General features: G+C 43.9%; 1 protein-coding gene across 2 annotated transcripts in view; it reads right to left on the bottom strand.

The window, feature by feature from the left end:
* Positions 1-1,168: 1,168 nt before the first annotated feature.
* The window catches only part of RHBDD1 (rhomboid domain containing 1), a 134,451-nt gene continuing 115,137 nt past the window's right edge, over positions 1,169-20,482 (bottom strand). For both annotated transcript variants that reach the window (XM_079132651.1, XM_079132650.1), the window contains one exon: positions 1,169-2,579. In XM_079132651.1, the coding sequence (XP_078988777.1) occupies positions 2,488-2,579 (92 nt within the window). In that variant the 3' untranslated portion in view covers positions 1,169-2,487. The remainder of the gene's footprint in view (positions 2,580-20,482) is intronic.

Here is a 20,482-nt window from a genome sequence, read left to right as displayed (position 1 = left end):
ATCAAACTGAAGAATCTGCTCTCAATGTTCACTCCCTGTTAGACTTAGTTTAAAGCACTTGCTCTCATCTGTCTTTTCTAACCCAATTCCACTTTATTGGCATAACTTTAGGGATTCCTTACTGTAGAGGAAAAAACAATGACAACTGGTTACAGGCAAGCCCATTAATTGAAAAACATAATTATAACAATTTCCAGAACATCTTTATTTTGTGCAAAAAACAAATGGCTTATATTTATTACTAAAATGATCTTGCCTATAGTTTTGAATATTTGGTGATCTTCCACTCCATAAGTAAAGAAAGCTATACATATTATATCTATACCACCCAAAATCTAATTCCAGGGTTTCAGTATCTGACAAATCACATAGAGCACGGAGGTACTACTATTGGACTCCAGCAATAAAAACAAAACCAGAAAAACATTTAAAGAAATTGGAAAAACACTTTAGTGGGAAACTAACATTTAATAAGCGCCTGTCACCCGTCTCTGGCTGGTGGAGGAGGGGACACAGAGAGAACACTGAAAGGTAAATAAAACACAGGTCTCATTCCAGGGTCGTTCATAATCCTCGCTCCCTTGTAGAAGGCACATCTTGGTGTGGTTATACACACACGATTATGATGGCAGCAAGGGGTAAGTGTTACGGCATAACTTCCACGTACTCTAAAAATACGGCAGGTAAGAAGTGACTTCTTGGGGTGATGGGAATCAAATATAGAGCCTGGGAGACAAGAATGATTTAGCCTTTGAACATTTTAATGTAAATATTATTTAAAGCTACCAGACTTGAATACAATCTACATTATCGACAAGCTGTAATTTTACATCCATTATTCATTAAACCAAGGAGCTCAGTATTGCTGTGCCAGCTGGTGGGTCGGAGAGCTCCGGGACTCCTGTGGTTTTCGTAGCTCCTTTACATGTAAGTGACAAGGTCTCTTCCAGGGATATTCAGATTAGGAACTACAAAAAAAAAAAAAAAAAAAAAAAAAAGGGAATAACCAGTGTGCTGCAAAATTACAAAAATTGAGAAGGCAATCCCAAAATATTAACCCTGGGTATCTCTAAATGGTGGTACAGGTGATTTTAAAATTGTGTATATATATATTTATTTGTATTACTGTTTTATCTTGTAAATTTTCTCAGTGGACACATAGTACTTCTTTTTATATCTGTTTTATTGGTTATATATTTCTTGATTTATTATATAAACCAGTTTTCCTGATTATAATACCCCACCCACTCTTTTTAAAAATAGCAACATAAAATTGTAAAAAAGAAGGCAAAATCCCATGTACTCCACCCCCAAAGATAACCTGTTAACACTTAGTATATTTCCTTCTAGATGTTTGCTTTGTGCATGTAAAAGGCATATTTATTATTTTCATAATCAGAAAACTATTATAAATGACAGATAAGTCAAAATAGGAAGATTTTAACTGCTTCAAAATCGCTTTAAAAATAAACAGCTCCATGACAATTCAACATTAATGATGTTTTGGCTTTGTCCTTTTTTATTCATGAAACATCAGCACCAGGAAATGCCTTAAATGACTTGGATAGACAATCCGTGTCAAACACTGCAGGGCCCTGCGGCATGTTTGGGACACTTGTCCAGGACAAATCGGTAGTTACAATGGACAGTGAAGAGGCACTTTCTCGAAGGAAAAAAAATACTTCCTATAAGAAGGACTGCTAGTGATGGATCCACGGAATGACTTCACTCTCCTCTGTAGGTGGCTGCTGCTGCTTTGCTGATGAGATATGTGACAGGCCCATCTCCTGGGTCCACCTATTGCCACTGGAGGGGTGGCTGTTGACTCAGACTGCAGGTGCCACCTGATACCTAACGGAGTGTGCAGGTGTTTTCTCCATCTTGGGTCCTTCTTATGCTTCTTCAGTAAAAGTCTACAGACAGAGCAACACTGTGACCCGCACCCAGACATGGTGGCCTGAGCTGAGGTGCCTGGGAGACAGAACAGCATACTGGGAAGGTACCACATCTTCCTCCTGGGCAGTCCCATGGCAATGTGGCAGGAGGACAAGGAACCTTCGTCTCCTGCCAGGTCAGCACAAGCACTCCAGGCAGAACGAGGGACTGATCTTCCCATCTCGTGAAAACAAAACTTCGAGTGAAAGTCAGTCTTTAGAAGCTAACAAGGCAGAGGCACCACTGAGCCAGGGGTGAGAGAGGAATGTGGAAACTGGTCCCGAGGCTGAGGAAGCGACCTTCTGTTTGGGCAGAGAATAGGGCCAGAAGGACCACTCCCAGAAGCTGAGGCTGCCTTGGACAAGCCCAGTTTTCAGAAAAGGCAATCTGGACTCACAGGGGCCATGGGGTGATGTTCCATGGCAGGCATGAGCAAGCTGGGACTGTGATGGTATACTGTTTTTGTTTAAAGCTAATTAGGGGGTTGGGTGGTGAACCAAAAGAGCAGCAGCAACACAACTGGATCATGTCTTCCCAAGATGCTGTGCCACCTCACTGGCCATCGAATCTGTGAAGCCGTTGTCTCCTCATTTCCTCTGGTGAGAGGCGAAACCCGTAGGATGGTGGGCTATTTCTGGTGTTTCCTATAGTGAGAAAGGAGAGGGAAAATCAAATGCTGGCTATCCATAGTTCTGCTTTATGGGACATCATGTGCCCTGGGATTCTGAGGGGGAAAGCATGTCAACAGTGCTGTGGTGTAATTTTTATTTTGACATGAAAAAGATAAATAACAAACATATTTAAACTTTAGCTGTCAATATTAATTTTAACATCAGGTAAATATTTTTAGTGTGGTTCATCCCTGGAACTTAATTTGATTAATCCTGGCTCTTCTTAATATTCCTCCCATTCCTTTTTTCCTTCCACCAGGCTCCATATTTTGCGTTACTTAGCCCACTTAGCCTTCCGTAATGTCTAGGGCTTACTTTTCTGTTTTTTCTTTCTTTTTCTTTTTCCTTTTTTTTTTTTTTTTTTTTTTAAAAGGCCCAACTATCTCTGGGGCCTTCCCCTCGGGGGTCTCCCTTCTCTCCCTCTAACCTGCCACCTCCTGCCCCACCTGAATTGCACCTGAATGAGACACATGGGGCAGCATGGGCCCTAGAGCAAGGTGAAGTGCAGCTCATGGATACTTGACCAGGCAGACAGAAATCCAGGCATGGTATTAAAAGGTCATATGAAGGGACTTTCAGATGAAAGGTCCACCACAGGACCTTTAAATACTGTGCCTGAATTTTTCATATGAACCCTTATATGAAAATTTTTAAACCCTTCATATTAAAAGGGTTTCTTCTAACTACAAACATATTAAAATGTAGTTTATAATGACATAAACACTCCTGTCACTATAGAAAAAACACTCTTAGGCATCATGGGGAATAATAAAGAAAAACACAGTCCTTGATCTCAAGGGACCAGCAGGTGACACCTATTGAGAGAGCCTCCTCGTCCCCACAGGGATCATGGACAGGGAAGTAGCCACCCATTTTCAAGCACCTGGACCAAAAAGGCTGCACCTTCTCACGTCCACGTCTCCACACACCCTGGCAATTCTCCCTGAACTCCCCCTACTCAGCACCTGCACCAGCCAAAAGCATTATTGCTCGCTCTGCAACGCCTGCCCCCCCAGGGAACTCTCCCACTTCAAACTTTCCCACTTTCAGCACGTTCCTGTTAGATGTCCTCACGCAGTGACTGCCACATCTGCCAGACACTGTTGCCAGGTGTACACCTCTTCCCTCTCATACTAGTATCATCAGCTCTGAAGTGACAGGGCACATCTCTGACCCTTCTCCCTGCTTCCCAGGGCCTGAGACAGTCCTTAGCACACAGCTGTTGTCCAACAAACATAGGGACTTAACAGCACTTGCTGGTGACTTCCAAAGGGATCTACTACGGCCAGGCAACCTCATCCAACCCAGCCCACTGAGGTTCTGACATGATTGATCCAGTGGCCAAATATTCCAGTGGTACCGGCTTCACTGGGAAGGTTGGGTGGGCAAGAGGAGCTGCTTTCTCAGGAGGGGAAGCAAGTGAACTCTTGGTCTCTCTTGCTCACTCTCCAAGAGTGGCACCTCTTCAAAGATGTTCATATTGACCTGACAAGTGTTAAGACTATAACAAACAGTGTTCCTGAAGCAGCCAGCACTGGAGTTCCACTTGTCAAGGAGAAGTCCCAAACAGAAACAAAGACAGGCCCTTTGTGCGCTTTTGCTTCCCCACTGTTCTGGGGACCCCAGTGCCTACCCATAATTGGCTTTCCTTTCCTGCTGAGGGAAGAATGGCAAGTCCTGAACCCCTTGTTCTCCTCCCTGACTCGTACACCCAAGGTGAGCAGGCCGGTCTCACCCCACTGCTGAGTAAATCTCTCCTGCGGGGCTTTTTTGCAAAATGAGTGTCAATTTGTTAACTTATATTAAAGATGCCATTGAGCATATTACAGGGCTATAGACCCTGTAATTCATAAAGATTTTATGAAAATTGTAAGAGTAAAAGTTTTATCAGATGCGATCTGTCACACGTATTTGTAAAGGAATTTTTCTTTGTTCAAGATGGTAAATGCTCTGAAGCAACAACTTCATGAATCAAATCATTACTAGTTTATTGCTCAAAACTGCATTATGTGATCAGCTGCAAATCCTGCTTTGCCCTTCATAGTTGTTTTTAACAACAGGAATATCCTTAGTTGCACTCCTCAGTTCAAGCTGGCCTCTGACACCCTGTTCCAGGAACACCGTGAGAGTGAGCTGGGGGCAGGATCAGAAGTAAGATCAACGTGGCATGTGGATACACGGCCGCGGGCACCAAGCCAGGGAAGCTGGAGGAGTCCTCAGATTCCCAACAGGAGACACAGCGTCATCTGGCGTCTTCACACAATAGAGAATATCTTGTGATTCCCTTTGGGAGGATTAATTAATGTTTCCATGAAGGGAAAAGCAGGGAGAAGTCAGAGGAGGCCGACTCTGAAGGTTCCTCGGTCCAGCTCTCAAAACGAGCCGCCAGCATACACGCTCTGACTCATCTGCAGGGCATCCAAGGAGAACCAGCCGAGTCAACAGCAGTGGTGCCACACAGCGAGGGAGGAGGACCAAGAACCCTTTTTATCTCACGCAGTCCTTTCAAGGTGCCCATTTCCAATCCGATCACTCCGATTGCACAGACAAAGCCCTAAGGCTTGAGAGTTAGGACACATCTATGGGCAAAGGGAAGCAAACCTTGCACCCAGGCCTTCTGACCTCTTCCCACTTCCTCGCCTGCCATCACCTCTGAAACATCACGAGCTATGCATCACACCTTCTTACCACCTCCAACTTTCCTGCCCAGACTCAGAGATCTCTTTTCGTCATGGAGATGTGGGAGCTTGCAGCTCTTTGCAACTAAAAAAATAATAAGGTTCAATCTAAGCCCTTAACTCTAACTCTATTATAAAAGATGTGACTCAAATTCTAACGCTGGCCTCCTTAAATCCTGCTGGTCACTAGACTGGTTTCGTTTTCTAGGAACACCAGAAGGGGCCGCCACCACCACCACCACCACCACACGGGCAAGGCCTGACTAATCGGGCCTGATTTTCCAGGTATTTTAAATCCTTAGAATCCAGTGATTGTGACTATTATCTGAGGAAAGGCCGAATTGCTTCATTTTCTCTCTAAGCACTGCACTGTTCTAAATTCTAGTTAATACTTTAGCAAAGTGTTAAGTGGAAGATAATCTTTGTGTTTTGAAGAGAACTACAAATCTGACGGCAGTTTGACACTGCCCGCTGTCTGCCGTATGTGCTCTCTGGGTCAATGCCACGGCAGAGACAAGGCCCCTGGGCTGCCCGCTCAGCCTCAGCAAGGCCCTGCTTCCAGCATCCTCCACTGCACGGACCTTCCAAACCCTTCCTGTTTCTGCGTGTGTCTCATCACCCCTTGTTGCTGTCCACAACCTCCAGGTTCGGCATGAGGCATGTCCCAGAGGGTCTTACCCTGGTGTTTCTGCTTATACTTAGAATTGTTAAGTACACAGGGATAGGGAAATGGAAGATGGCTTCCCAACTGCCTGGACCAGTGGAGATACTGTCTGAGCATAAGATTCTGCATTTCAGCAAATACTGACTGGTTCCCATGTGAGGGAAGGGACCTAAGCAAGGTAACTGTAGGGTCCCTTCCATGGCCCTGGAATCCGACAACCTGGGATTAAATTCCAACTCTTCCAAATTTCACCTGCACAACCATGAGCATTGGTCAACCTGTCTTGGTCTTAGTTTCCTCATCTGTGAAGTGGACATAGTAAGAGTGCTCCTTCACTTGATGTTGAGAGGATCACAAGTGAGGATACATATAAAGTGCCTAGCTGAGTGCTACCTGTGTATTGAAGGCCTGCTGAACACCAAATGTTTTGTTTTTTAGTCTCTAACATCAAGAATCATGTGTTCAAGGCCCCCTTGTTTCTATTAACCAGCTCTACATAAGATATATATGTATATAAAACAAAATAACAAAACTAGTAACTTCTTAAAGACAAGAGCCCAATCATGTTTGCAGATCATTTTAGCAGTGCTTTGTACAAAGTGTGGAGTTGCTAGTTAATAAACATTTGCTTTCCAAGAAGTGATTCAAAAAGGTGATGAACAATCTTCACTGAATAGCACACTTCTGTAAAATGGAGGAGCCTCTGGGTCACCGGGAAGGCTGGGATACCTAGCCAAGACCTTTATTTCTATTTGGCTATATCATGAATTGAACATGCACAGGCCTGGGTGAAACGTCCCTGCTCCGAGGAACCTGGTACAGAATATTAGCATTTGTGAGACTTGCCTCTGTGTTCCTGTAAATGAAGGTCCGTCCTCAATTTTACTCAAAGAAACAGTGAATATGCTTCAAAGAACCTCAGGAACACTGCTCAGCTTAGGACGATTTGACTCAATTATAGCACCAGTAGTGAGATCATAAGATTTATTGATTGGTGGTTCTTGATGGAAAAATTTTCAGTTTTCTACCCTTATGTATAATGCAGTAACCTTTGCATTTTACTGCTAAGGGAAGAGAAGCAATTTTCTCCAGATAAGAATTGCTAAAGAGTGTGCCACCAGTTGATGGCCATTTTTCCTACTGTTCACCATCCGCATAAACAGAGATGTTTAATTTGCTGGTATTCACAGATCTGCTCATGATCTGATGAGCACTCTATGCCACTCAGCAAAATTACACTAAAGTGAAGCTGCAGGATGGCATAATATCTTTCCCTTAAATTAGGGAGCTAAGAGGAAATCACTTAAAAAGGGAGAAAAAACCAGGAAAGCTCTAAATAAATCACCAGCATTCTTTGGGATTTCTACTGGCAGAGGAGCAGCAGCATGGGACCCATGTTCTCTCTTTCAAGAATGTTACTTCATCAGAATCCCATGAATTGCAGAGCCTCCTGAAAGGATGGTTGCTAAGTCATTTACTACAAAGACCAAAAAGGTCTGGAGGAAACCCCAGGTCTAGCAATTTAGAAAGGCTTTTTTTTTTTTTTTTTAAAGGGAGAGGCACTTAGGGACAGTGAGACCACTTTACTTCTCGAGTCACTAATTATAATATGATCTCTATTTTAAAATAGTTTGAAATTCATCTAAAACCTTGTAACTTTCATACAAATCAAATTTCATTATGACTTATGAGAAGGGTAACATGTCGATGTGATCTGAGATAGAATATATTCACATTCCTCTCTCTTCAACCAAGCAGATCAGCAACAGTGAGCATTTCCTAATTCTGAAAAGATACCTGGAATCTCAGGGTGGGAGGAACACAGTCCCTACTTCATCTGCTGTACTTTTCTTCCCACCGCAATTAGCTAATGTTGAGGACCTTTAATAGACACAAGTGACTTAAAACCAATAGCCTATAATCCAGTGAGCAATCTGAGTGCCATTTTAAAATGTCAGATTTAGTGTTTCTTGCAATACAGACAGCATATGGTCTGACCTCTAGAATATCCAAAAACAAAAGTTAAGGAGAGACAAAGGACATTTGCTGGAAAACTGCTGTATGCTCACCTATAACCACTGCCTTTCTCTTGGGAGTATACCACTTGATTAATTTTCATGAACTGAACACGTTAAACCAACATCCAGGTAAAAATACAGAATAGTCCCAGCACTCAGAAGCCCCTACCCACCTGGAACAGTTACTATCCAAGAGTACCCATTATTCTGATTTCGAACAGCACAGATTCATTTTCCCTACTTTTGTCCATAAATGGGTTCATGCGATAGGTACTCTGTGCGTGGCTTCACCTTACAGTATGTTTGTTAGATTCATCCATATTGTTATCTGTGCCTTTTATCCTATTTATCCCTCCAGGTAGAATTTCCTCATTTTTTACAGATGAAAAATTCAGACTTAAAGATTTTAAGTAACTTTCTAGGCTATGTGGTGGACCCTTGTGGAGTGTGGACTCAAGCCCAGACCTGTTTCTGCTGTGCCTCAGACACAGGTGTGTAGTCATCCGTTTCCCTCAATCCCAGAATCTGTAATCCGGAAGGATATCGCTGCCTTGATTTGGAGATTCTCCAAATGATTTGGAGACAGGGTCTTTCACAGCAGAAACAATTTACATTTTGCCTTAGATTAAGGCTCACTGCATACAGTAAGATTTTATTTTGGATCACTAAGTGTATCTAGAATTAGCATCTCCTTTGACAAAGAGTAAGATTTAGCCACAGATAGGCACCTCTTGCAAAAGCCAGCTTTGGTAGTTAACTATCAAGTATTTTTTTAAAATAGAGTATGGTTTATAATTTCCTAAAGAAAAATAGCTCTCCATGATCCTTCTACCTCACTGCTGGAGAAGGACCAGGAAGGAAGAAGCAGCTAAGCAATGGAGTGTCTCTTTCTCTCACTAGGAGTCACTGGAAACCAAACCTTTCTTGAAAAAAAAAAAAAAAAAAAAAAGAACATAGATTTTGATGCAAAAGTACTTTTCTATTTTTTTTTAAAGAAAATCAGTATCTAAAATTCTAAAGTTTTATCACTTAAACACTTTAAGAGGGATTTTAATAAGATGAAGAATAATTTTAATTCATTTTTATTGTAAACAAATGGGATACATCTTGTTTCTCTGTTTGTACATGAAGTAGAGGCATACCATTTGTGTAATCATACATTTACCTAGGGTGATGAATAATTTTTGTACCTAGGGACATTTTACTACTGAGCTACACCCCAGTCCTTTTTATTTTTAGACAGGGCCTCACTAAATTGCTGAGGCTGACCTCAAACTTGTGATCCTCCTGCCTCAACCTCCTGAGTTGTTGGGATTACAGGTGTGAACCACTGTGCATGGCTTGGGAATGATTTTTAAAGACCTTTTATATATTTTTAATGATGCTGTAGGATGCTCTAAATTTTCCTTGATCTAAACCAGAATGCCTTTGGTCAGTACTTGGAGGTACTTGTTTACTCAATCATGTCAGCTAACTCTGGGGGTTGAGAAGAGACTGACTATCTCCAACAAACCCTTTCCCTTTTCATGTTCTTCAGGGCTTCCCCCACCCTCAATTAAAAGTCATCTAGGGATAGTCACTGGACAAAGACATGAAAACTCGTGGAAAACTAGATAGGGGACTCCTTGAGGACAGAGACTGTCTTCCACCTCTGTGTTCCCATTGTCTATGACACATGAAGGCCTTGTTGCCCAGCTGTGGTGACAGAGAAACAGAACACAGTCCCTGTCTTGAGATACAGGTTTGATAATATACTTTACAATAGGAAAAAGAAAACTGAAGGTAGAATATAGAACTCTTCTGAGGAATGGGGGTGAATGGTAAAAAAAAAAATACACACACACACACACACACACACATATATACATAGACACACACACACATACATATCTGGAAAATAACAGAAAAAAGGTGAAAGCCTGTTGAGATATTGGAATCCTACACTCCCCTCAGAAGTTAATGTGCCTGACTACTAGGGGTGGGTCTCTTCTGATATTGATGGGGACTCCATATCTTTGCAGAAAGGTCATGGTGGAACCTAATGTAGTGAGGGCAGCTCTTTGCACTTTCTTCTTAGCCTGCATCTTTGCTCAATTGCACTGGACCTCAGGCCATAGAGGATTCCTGTTATTAGATATTAGGTATCCACCAAAAGCTCAGGTGAGAGACAATGCAAGGACATTCAGAGGTGAAAGGATTGGGTTATGAGAACCTTAACCCAATCAATGGATTAATCCCTTGATGGGGATTAACTGAGTGGAAACTGAAGGCGGGTAGGGTGTGGCTGGAGGAGGTGGGTCACTGGGGGTGTGCCTTTGGGAGTGTATATATATTTGTATCTGGTGGAGTTTCTCTCTCTTCCTCCTGATCATCACGTGAGCTGCTTCCCTCTAACACTCTTCTGCCATGATGCTCTGCTTCACCTTGAGTCTCAAGGAATGGAGCCAACTGTCTACAGACTGAGACCTCTGAAAACATGAGCCCCCAAATAAACTTCTCCTCCTTTAAAATAGTTCTTTTCAGGTCTTTAGTCTCAGCAGCAAAAAAGCTGACTAAAACAATTACCCAAGTAAAAAATGCTATTTGCTCTGAACTTCTCAGGCATCTGGGCCCTGTCTCCTCTTGGGGAGTCGGGGGTTGGGGTGGGGCAGAGCAGATCTGCTGCTGTCTCCACAACCTGGTTTTCCCGAGGGTGTCACTGTGGGGCATGATGGGAAGGGCGGGCAGGCAGGCCCTCCTGATGGCCCACTTGGGCCCAGTTTGCTGTTCGTTCCTGATCTTTTACTCCTTGATTTTGGGACTGTCTTACAGTAAGTTTAATACCATTATTTCAAAAAAGGAAAGGGCACTGGAGGAGAGAGTATTTGAACTACAATAGACTGAATTAAATATGCATAGAATATTAGCTCCCCTGGAGACCCCGTGGGTCCTGGCCCTGCTGCTCACCACCTGCTTTGCCCTTCATCCTAAATGAACAGCCATAGCTGAGCTCTCTTTCTTGTCCACTAGTGGCCCTGGACCTCTCACAGTAGTTTTCATCAAATCGCAACAAGCTGGCCAGTTTGAGCTGGAGTCCTGGCCCTTCAGGAGCTTCAGTGTCCAAGAGGTCTGAGCAAAGCCGTATGGTCTTTGCTATAAACTGCAAGTGGCCCTCCATCTTAAGTGGGCAAAATACAGATTACTGTATTCCATCACCAGAGATCCATATGCAATGAGTGGTGTCTGGAGCCAAGAAAGCCACATTTGAATGAATACCCAGCTGATTCAGTTGCAGATGACACATGAAATTATTGAGGAATGCTGTAGAAAGAATACACTTTGTTCTACAGGTGTGGGTTTGCATCCGGCTCCACCAGGACCTGCATAAGCTCTCCCACCCTGGCCCTCAGGCTCCTTGTCTGTACACTGAGGGGGTGGATGAGACATCTGATACTCTGACACTAGGTTTCAAGTGTCCATGACTTTTTGGTTCTCAGCGAGACAGCAGGGTGGCCTGCCTCCTCTGGAGAGAACAAACCACCTTATCAGCTGCCTGCTGCCTGGCTACTCTGAAGGATGTTGCCTGACTTATCAGCCAGCCTGCCCATGACTTTTGGCAGCTGGTCAGAGAACCAGCCATGTCGTCCTCCTTGGCAGTGTCCTCTAACTGATGGGTCTGTTCGGTGCCATCCTGACATCCTGTAGAAAGCCCGTCAGTTAGGTCTGTCTACAGTTCACCCTCAGGACTAGACCAGGGTTATGGGTTTTGGTGAAGTGCCTTCTCATCACACCACAGGCCCATGCTATCAACATGATTTATCAATGTTCACTTTGAACCCTGCCTTAAGTAGTGTTTTTGCCAAGTTGCTCCACTTTGAATTTTTAAAAAAATGAGTTCCAAGAGAATAAAGCTTGACTTTTGCCAGTTGAGCCCCCAGGATAAACTGGAAGCAGTGGGGGTAGGTGTCTCCAGCAAGCTTAGTCAGTTGATCATCTGTGAGGAGCTATGTTGGATATAATGGGTGGAGTCAGTCTCCCCCTTCCTTGGGCTCCAGATTCCCGAATTCCAGGGAACACTGGTCTGAGACTGTGTTAGTGGAGGCAGGAGGGGAGCAAGGGGTAAGAAATAGTTTCTGATTTGACTGCCAGAGTCTAGGTGCTATTTTTTTACTGATGTACACCACCCTTTGAGAACCAAAAGCTAGGACCGCTCAGATTTCTCTTTTGACTGGAAACATCCCCCACAGGTTTCTTTACAGTATTTGCATTTGCCAGCAGGTGGAACCAGAGGCCTGTGACACTGAGTAGGCTGAAGAAAACTAGGACAAATTCCAGCCAACACAGCGTTTCGCATTGTAAGCAGAATCAGGTTATCTTGAAACAGATGGGCTCTACAGAGCTGCTCCACCAACATCACGGAGTTGTTCATGGTCTACGTGGTCTGAAACCCGGGGATTATGTGCCAGCATCTAGCAGTTTCTGTCATATCAGAATTCTTCCTGAGCAGAGGAAACTGACGAGGCATTGGGAGAAATATAGATAAAGATATGGATACGAATATAGTTATTTTAACAAATTCTAAATGCAGAATGTCCTGTTGCTTCTGTGCACACTGCCTCATGTCACCGAGTGCTTTCATAGGGGTGATCTGTAGCCTACTCCAACTCCAAATCAGAAGATAAACAGATACAATCAATGGCAATAGGACAATCGATCCTGGATGAAATAATATGAAACATGATTTATTTTAAGCTTAATCAAAGTAGTTGCTTACTGGTTCACATTTTCACTCAGACCCTTACTTACACTTGTCCCCAATCCTCTCCCCTTTGCTTCTGCCCCTTCTCCTTTTGCTACCCCAGCAAAATGTTAGAAGGGAGGAAGGGAGATAAAAACAAGGGTCTTCTAGCTCTCATTCGGTGTCTGACTGCAGTGGCTCGGTGTGTCTAAGGACAGTCAGAACTTGGCTTCACTTTGGGGCTTCTCTGGCTCGGCACTGGACTAATGTGCAAGATGAGGACTCATAAACAGAGTATTCCAAAAGTCCTAGAAATCTGCAAAGGAGTCCACCACTAATGGTTCCTCCAGGAGAATTTTATAATTCCTTATGACCTCATGTAGTTAGCTGCTGCTGTCCTGCCTGGTTGGTCTGGAATCAAAGAGACCACAAAGGCATCTGCTGTGAACTGAAAATCTGTGTCCACCTCAAATTCATATGCTGCAATCCTAATCTTCAACGTAATGGTATTTTCAGGTGAGGCCTTCAGAGGGTGGTTAGGTGCTGATGAGGTCACAGGGGTGGAGCCTCCACGATGGGATTAATGTCCTTGTGAGGGAACAGAAGAGACCAGAGCTTGCTCTCTCTGCCTTGTGAGGACACAGTGGGAAGGCTGTAACCCAGCAAGAGGGATTTCACCAGACCCCAGTTATGATAGCACATGAGATTTCCAGGCTCCAGAACTTTAAGAAATACATTTCTGTTGTTTTAATCATGCAATCTATGGTACTTGTTAAAGCAGCTCAAACTGACTAAGAGCATCCGTGAAGCTGGCAGCTCAGCACCTGGTGGTTTAGCAGCTTCTGGGCAGGCCCCCTGCATCTGAGGGATGAGAGGATGTGCTTCCCAGTAGATATGGCCCTGTCCCAAGTGGTGCTTTCGTGACTGCCTGGGACAGCAGCGACCTCCCTCCAAGGTTAACAATGCCAGTCACCCTCTTATATGAGCACAGGAAGGGATCCTCTACTAGCAAGCAACAAAATCCCCAAACCAATGCTTCTGGCCCAAGCTCTCAAGGCCCCGGAGCACATGACAACATCAAGAAACATTCAGACCTATTTTCTTCTCATTCCCTTCCACTTGAGTTTCAAACCAGAAATGGCCTAATTTCTAGCTCTTTAAGTAACAGATAAAGGATATGTTTGCATTGACTTTTCAAATCAAATCACAGATCATTTGAAATTAGCCAATACCTTTGTTCATGGAAAAAAATAAAAAGGTAACAGTATGAGTTAACATTCTCTAGACATCAAGGAATAAGGAAAAAAGATGGAGAGCCAGTGGGAAGAGAACTCTGGAAAGGGACAAAGAAGCCCTTCTGCTGAGAGCAACCACCCCAAAGTGATCAAGTCCAGGTCAACTGGAAAATTGTTAGAGAAACCACGTGCCTGGAGAAGGAGAGCTGCTAGGCCTGGGAATGAAGGGTATTTTAGAGGACCTGGCAAGAGATTCATAAAGGAAGGAAAGTTTCATGATTTCAGAGGTTGAATCCATAGACAGCTGACTCTACAGGTCTGGGCCGAGAGGAGGTAGCACATCGTGGCAGAAGGGCATGGAGGAAGAAAGCAGCTTAGGACATGGCAACAAGGAGGCAGAGAGCTCTGCTCACCAGGGATGAAATTAAAACCTGAGAGTCACACCTAAAGTAACCTACTTCCTCCAGCCACACTGTGCCTACAGATACCACCCAGTTAGTCCATATCAGTGGATTAATCCACTGATTAGCTTACAACTCTCATAATCTAATCATCTCACCTCTGGAAATTCTTGTGTTGTCTCACACATGGGCTTCTGGGGGACACCTCATATCTAAATCATAAGAGAATTTGCTCTCTCTTCCATGGGAGGACAGAGGCCCTGAGGCAAGGTGGGCGGACTGACTAGAAGCAAATAAGGAGAACCCTGAAAGAGGTCCCGCACCTATCTAATGCTTCTACAGCACATTCCTGCAAAGAACACAGCATGTCTGAAGGGGCTAAAGACCACTAGATCTAGCATAATGATTCCTAAACTCACATGAGGAGGTCTGGTAAGAGATTCAGGGTTCTAAGTTGGGATTCCTGTGGTAGGACCCAGGAATTTGCATTTTTAACCTTAAATGAGTAGGATACCACTGCCCATAGACTCTCCCTTGAGAAACTCTGATGTCATTGTTTTCTGGGGTTATGCTGGGCTTTGACCATCTGCACCAGTTATTATGGCATTTGATTTTGTATAAGTAGGTTTTGGGTCATACTTCCCATTAACCGCAGACTGGTAGTTTCCCACTCTGTGCTATGTTCAACCCTGGATGATGCAGATTTTAAAAGATAGTAGAAATAGTCTGAGATGTATTATATCCATCTATGCTGAATGCTGTTTTCAAGGCTTTAAAAATTCAAAGTATCTCAACTTTTCAAATACCATTAGCCTGAATAGTGCATAAGTACAAGTCCAGAGGTATCGGTATCAATGCATAATAACAAAAACAATCCTTGACCTGGCAAATTGTCCCTGAGATTCCTAGTGGCCAAGGAGGACATGGTGGTTCAAAACTCTCATTAAAGCTGAAAGCCCCTTGGCATCCTTCTCCTCCAGGTGTAACTCTGGCAATTAGAGTGAGTCATGACCAGCACAGGCAGGGACGGCACCAGGGGAGGGTCCCCAGCCCAGCCCCACCATAAGAAGAAAAGCAAGGTGAGGCTGTGGCCAGGTGTGTGCTTGCCAGGCAGAAAAGGGAAAGCAAAGGGAGGGAGGAGGGGAAGAGGAGGCATGAGGAGGTAGAAGGTAAGCGAAGGCATGCAACTATGCCACAGTGAAACCTGTTATTCTATATAATTAATATACATTAATAAAACAGAAAAAAGGAAGAATAGCATACTAGTCAGAAGTATGAAATCTATGACTTCTGAGTGTTAAGAGCTTATTAGATAACTTGGAAGGTGAGGACAGCCCAACCTTTATCTTTCCAGAGTAGATAATTTCATGAGATAAGTGGCATCAGAGGCCATCTGGACAAACAGACAAGCAAGCAAGAGCCCTGCCCTTTGCTCCTCAGAGTAGAAATGCTCACATGGGTCAGTTAGCCCAGAACTCTGAGACTGGGAAGCCAATTTCTATGATGTGATGAACTATACTAGGAGCAGGGCGGTCATTTAAAAAACATGGTAGTTTCTACATTTGAAAGTATCGAACCTAATCCTGAGCCTAAGTACCACCTTTGTATGCTCTTTTAGGTCTGATTAACTCCCACCCCCACCCCCCCACCCCCGCCAGTCCTGGTCTGTGTCCCACTATTTGGAGAAAGCATGTTTATGTGTGGGCATGCACGTGTGTGTACCTGTGTGTTTGCACATGTCTAAGTGTACGTGTGTGTTAATCTACAAAGGCAAGAGGCGGCGCTGGGAATGGAACCCAACATCTCTTACAAAGGAGCCCTCCCAACCTCAGGAAGGCCCAGGGGCTTTTGCACACCTTTTACACCTGTGAAACAGCCTGACTCCAAGTGCCTCAACTAAGCTAGAATTAAGCTCAGAAATGGTTTTAAAATGGTTTATGCTAAGGAGAAGAATTTGATAACAATAAAAATGAGTTATTCCTAAATGTCTGTTAACAATTTCTGGTAAAATCAAACTTATTTTACCAACAGAAAGGGAGACACCAGAACGACATTTTTTAAGCTTTAAATTCCAAGTTAGGAATCTAGAATTAGGCTCCTCTTGAATAACTGAAGACTTGGATAAGAGGGAGGAACACATTGTCTCTGAGCAACTTTGGAAAACCTAAATATGTGGTTTGGCCAGATCAAAAGCTGGTACTGAAAGGCCTATTTAGGGTTTTAAGAAAGAAACACTATGGACTTGAGCACAGTGGGAGGGAGATTTTGCATGGAGTGCATTCAGGAGATCCTAAAATCCACAGATTTTTCGGAGGGCAGCAGAGCTTTTGGGATGGTGGTTCTAACCTGCTTGTTTCTGAGCTAGGACACTGAAGTCCAAAGGGAAAATGGTTTTCCCAACATCTCTGAGAGGTGGAACAAAGCCCTAAGTCTCTTGGTGGTCTTCTCATATCACTTGGCTTCCTTCTTTTCTCTTGCAGTCATTTTATTCTGCATAATCCAAACTTTATTTGAAAAACCAGGAGTGGATGCTGGAGTTGGACAAAGCTGCCCTTCTGCTACCTGGTCCTGGAGCCAAAGAGCACTGACCTTGACTGACTGCCCCTATTCTGTACCCTTGAACAAGTAACTCCTGATCCTCTATTTTTAAATTTGTGCAATGTAAGATCTACTTGATAGATGTGTTCGGAAGACCAAATAAATCCAAGCAGTCCAGCACCTAAATCCAAGCAATCAAAGGTAAATGGTACCTATTATACTAATAACCCCTTTCCAGGCTGCCTCGGCTAGGGGATGTATCCACTATCCATTCAGTTAGTCACACATGCCATGACCCTAGAGTCATCCTGGACACACTCTTCCTCCACCCATCACCAAATCATACGATTCCATCCGTTACCAAAACATGTCATTTTAATGTCAACATCCCCTGAATTTGTCCATTCCTCTCCATTTGCCCTGTCACCAACTGTGAGTCACCTGTATGGTGAGACTAGGCAGACCTGGGTCCCTAAATAATCTCCCAAAATTACTCCAGTGCTCACACCAGCCATTCTCCACATGGTAGCCAGGAAAGCTTTTAAAAAACACACATCTCATCAGCTTTCTCCTCTACCTAAAATCCTCCAAAGGTTTCCTTCTATTTTACAAGAAAATTTTTTAAAAAGTTGTACCCCACTCAGAAAGCCCTGTAGGGTGTGGCTGCTGGCCTCCCTGCTAGTCCAACCCAGTCCATTTTTGTCTTCCCTCACCTCGCCCAGCCCCTCTTCTCTGCTTCATTTCCATCAGCTCTCAGTGCAAACACCACATCCTCAGGAAAAGTGAATCCTCAATCAGCCCCATTGAGGGGCTTGAGACTCTTTGCATGAGACTCTTGAAGGATCCTCTTTCTTCAAAATGTATGACACCATGGTCAGTGATTACTCATGAGTTTGATTATTCATTAATGTCCATCCTTATTAGATTGTAAGTGGGGGCAAGCACTCTGAGGGTTTTCTTAAGACGGAAAAAGAAATGAACAAATGCAGGGAGAGAGATGGGGAGTCCTAACGACTGTTCTCATTCTAGGGGAAAGAATGAAGCCCTAGGAAGGAGAGGCTGAGGTCTCAGAGCCCCTAGGTCCAAGGTTAGAACTCAGCCCTGTGCTTTTGCTCCATGTTGCTCTGGAAACTGTGCCCACACTTTTCGCTTCACTACTTGATCATGCCTCACTCTGACCAGAGGCATGGCAAAATATTAAGGTTTTTTTTCCCCGTTCGTTTTTTGAATGGAGACTATGAGGGTGTGGGCAGGGCTGTGATTGGCATGGAGGAAGAAACTGCAAATCGAATGTGAATATAAGAATTTTTTAAAAAAGGAAGAATATGGCCATGGAGAGTACACGATTTGTTGCTATTTAGATTAAGTATCGTGTTTCCGGAATTGTTTCTGAGGGTCTGAGGACAGTCGATTAAGGGCATCTCAGTTGGCAAAGGTCTAGACCTGTGTCTGATCATTCTCTTAGGGTAAAATAAACAGCAAAAGCGTCAGTGAGGACGCCCTACCAACTCGGCTGATCTGCATGGAACATGCCTCCATGAGTCATGAGTAGCCTTAAATACTATAGAGAAAAGAATTTATAAAACATGCCCAAACAGCCTCTCTTTGATGTGGTAACTCTTTTAAAACTACATTGTTCAAATTTATGCTAAAACGCAAACCCTTCATGTTTACAGTGGTACTATTGGAGGAATGCAATATAAGAGTACAACTGTTAAATTTCAAAGACAACACTTACAACCTCAGAACAATGGGGCGATTCCCAGTGCAAATTTATGAGCTGCTAAACCTCAAAAGATTTCTTCAATCAGCAGTAAAGGCTCTTGACATATCTGCCACCTGATACAGGGACTACTCTTTATATAACTTTGAGTGTGCTGCCTTTATCAGAACTTTCCTGACTTTCATTTACCTCAGATGACGACCATTGTGCTTCTCCCTGTGCAGCATGTGATCCTGCTAATTATGCTGTAGGGCCAGGACACTGTTTCATGGCTCACCATTGCTCCTGGGGCAGGCTACAAATTACACATAATGCACTGCATTGTAATTGCTGCACCGTGAACCTGGCTCGCCTTTCTGACACAAAATACCCACATCCAAGTTGTTTTGTTATTTAAAAAAAAAAAAAAAAACCATAAGGGATTCTTTTGGATTATAAACATCTGAAGACATAACATTCTCATGAATTCCAGTTGGCTATTTTGGACACACAGGAGGCATGCAAGGCTGCAAAGCAAAGCAAACATACTTCATATTAATGTTTACGGAGAAAAAGGAGGCAGCAGTCACGAAGGCAACATCACATCTAATGCAACATGATCGTGAGGCAAGCCTGGGATCCAAACTGGGGCCCCAGAGATGTGGGCCCAGTGAAGTCCTTGACCCTTCCTGGCCTTGGGTCCCTCATTCTGAACACAAACGCATGGAACCAAAAGTCCACAAAGGCCCCTTTTTCTGTGAAGATAGGAAGCTCAGGACACCAGTGGCTTACTGGCAAACTTGATTTGTATGTGAGGCCACCTCTCATTCTGAAGGTGCCTGGGGCCTGGAGTCCCATGCCTAAGAGGAGGCCTTTCACCATCGCGTGTTTGTCTGAGGCCTCTTAGATAAAGATGATGGTTCTTTAAGGGGGGTGGTGAATGCATGATAAATGATTCCTCAAGTTTCGTATGTGAAACACCACCCAATGGGGAGAGGAGTCACAGGAAGTGTAGTGACTGCTGACGGCTCATCACTGCCCCTGGGTCCCGTGGACAGGCAGTCTGTATTGCAGAGGTCTTCAACAGGCCTGCCATGGTTTTTGTGCTTAAAACATTCAGAAGCAACATCTAGGCCCTGGTAGGGTGCTCCTACGCTCTTATCCTCGCCAGGAGACAATAATTTGATATATGAATTCACTCTGGTTTCTTTTCTCTTCCTATCAAGGAAATGAATGTTCTAAAGGAGCTTAAGGCTGAGCACAGTGGTGCACGTCTGTAATCCCAGAGGCTTGGGAGGCTGAGGCAGGAGGATCACAAGTTTAAGGCCAGTCTCAGCAATTTACTAAACAACTCAGCAAAACCCTGTTGCAAAATAAAAAGTAAAAGGTGGCCCAATGATTAAGCACCTCTGGTTTCAATCCCCAGTACCAAAAATAAAATAAAAATAACTTAGAGGAGTTGGTGGAGTAGTACTCAACTCAAGTGAATGCATAGGTGTGTGGCAGGCAAGTTTCCTACACAGTACAGATGGGATGATCGAAGAGGACAAAGTGGGAAGGGAGAGTTTTGATGAGAGGTGCATGTGGGCTCACACATCTTGATAATTTGCCACAGATGGTTACTGTGTTGGGACATCGTACTGAACAGTGCTCCTCGGATGCTGCTGCATGCCAAAGTAGTGCTCTGGACTTAGGGAGTCACTGACCTGCATCTTGTTTCCCTGTCTGGTGGTGCCTGCCCTCTGCAAGCTCCAGTATGACCACATGGTACAGACAAAGTGGCAGAGGGGAGACCTAAGTGATGTAGCTGCAGACCAGGGATGTCCCACAGGCTTGGCTGGATGCTGTGTCTGCTCTTGAGAGACAGCAGCTTGGTTTGTCACACCTTCTCAGTGTCCCTGGTACTAAAGATTTGGGGGTTGC

Source organism: Sciurus vulgaris, assembly GCF_902686455.1.
Source record: "Sciurus vulgaris genome assembly, chromosome: 3".
Lineage (NCBI taxonomy): Eukaryota > Metazoa > Chordata > Mammalia > Rodentia > Sciuridae > Sciurus > Sciurus vulgaris.
Note: the sequence above shows the minus strand (reverse complement) of the source record. Positions and strands in the feature narration are given on the sequence as shown.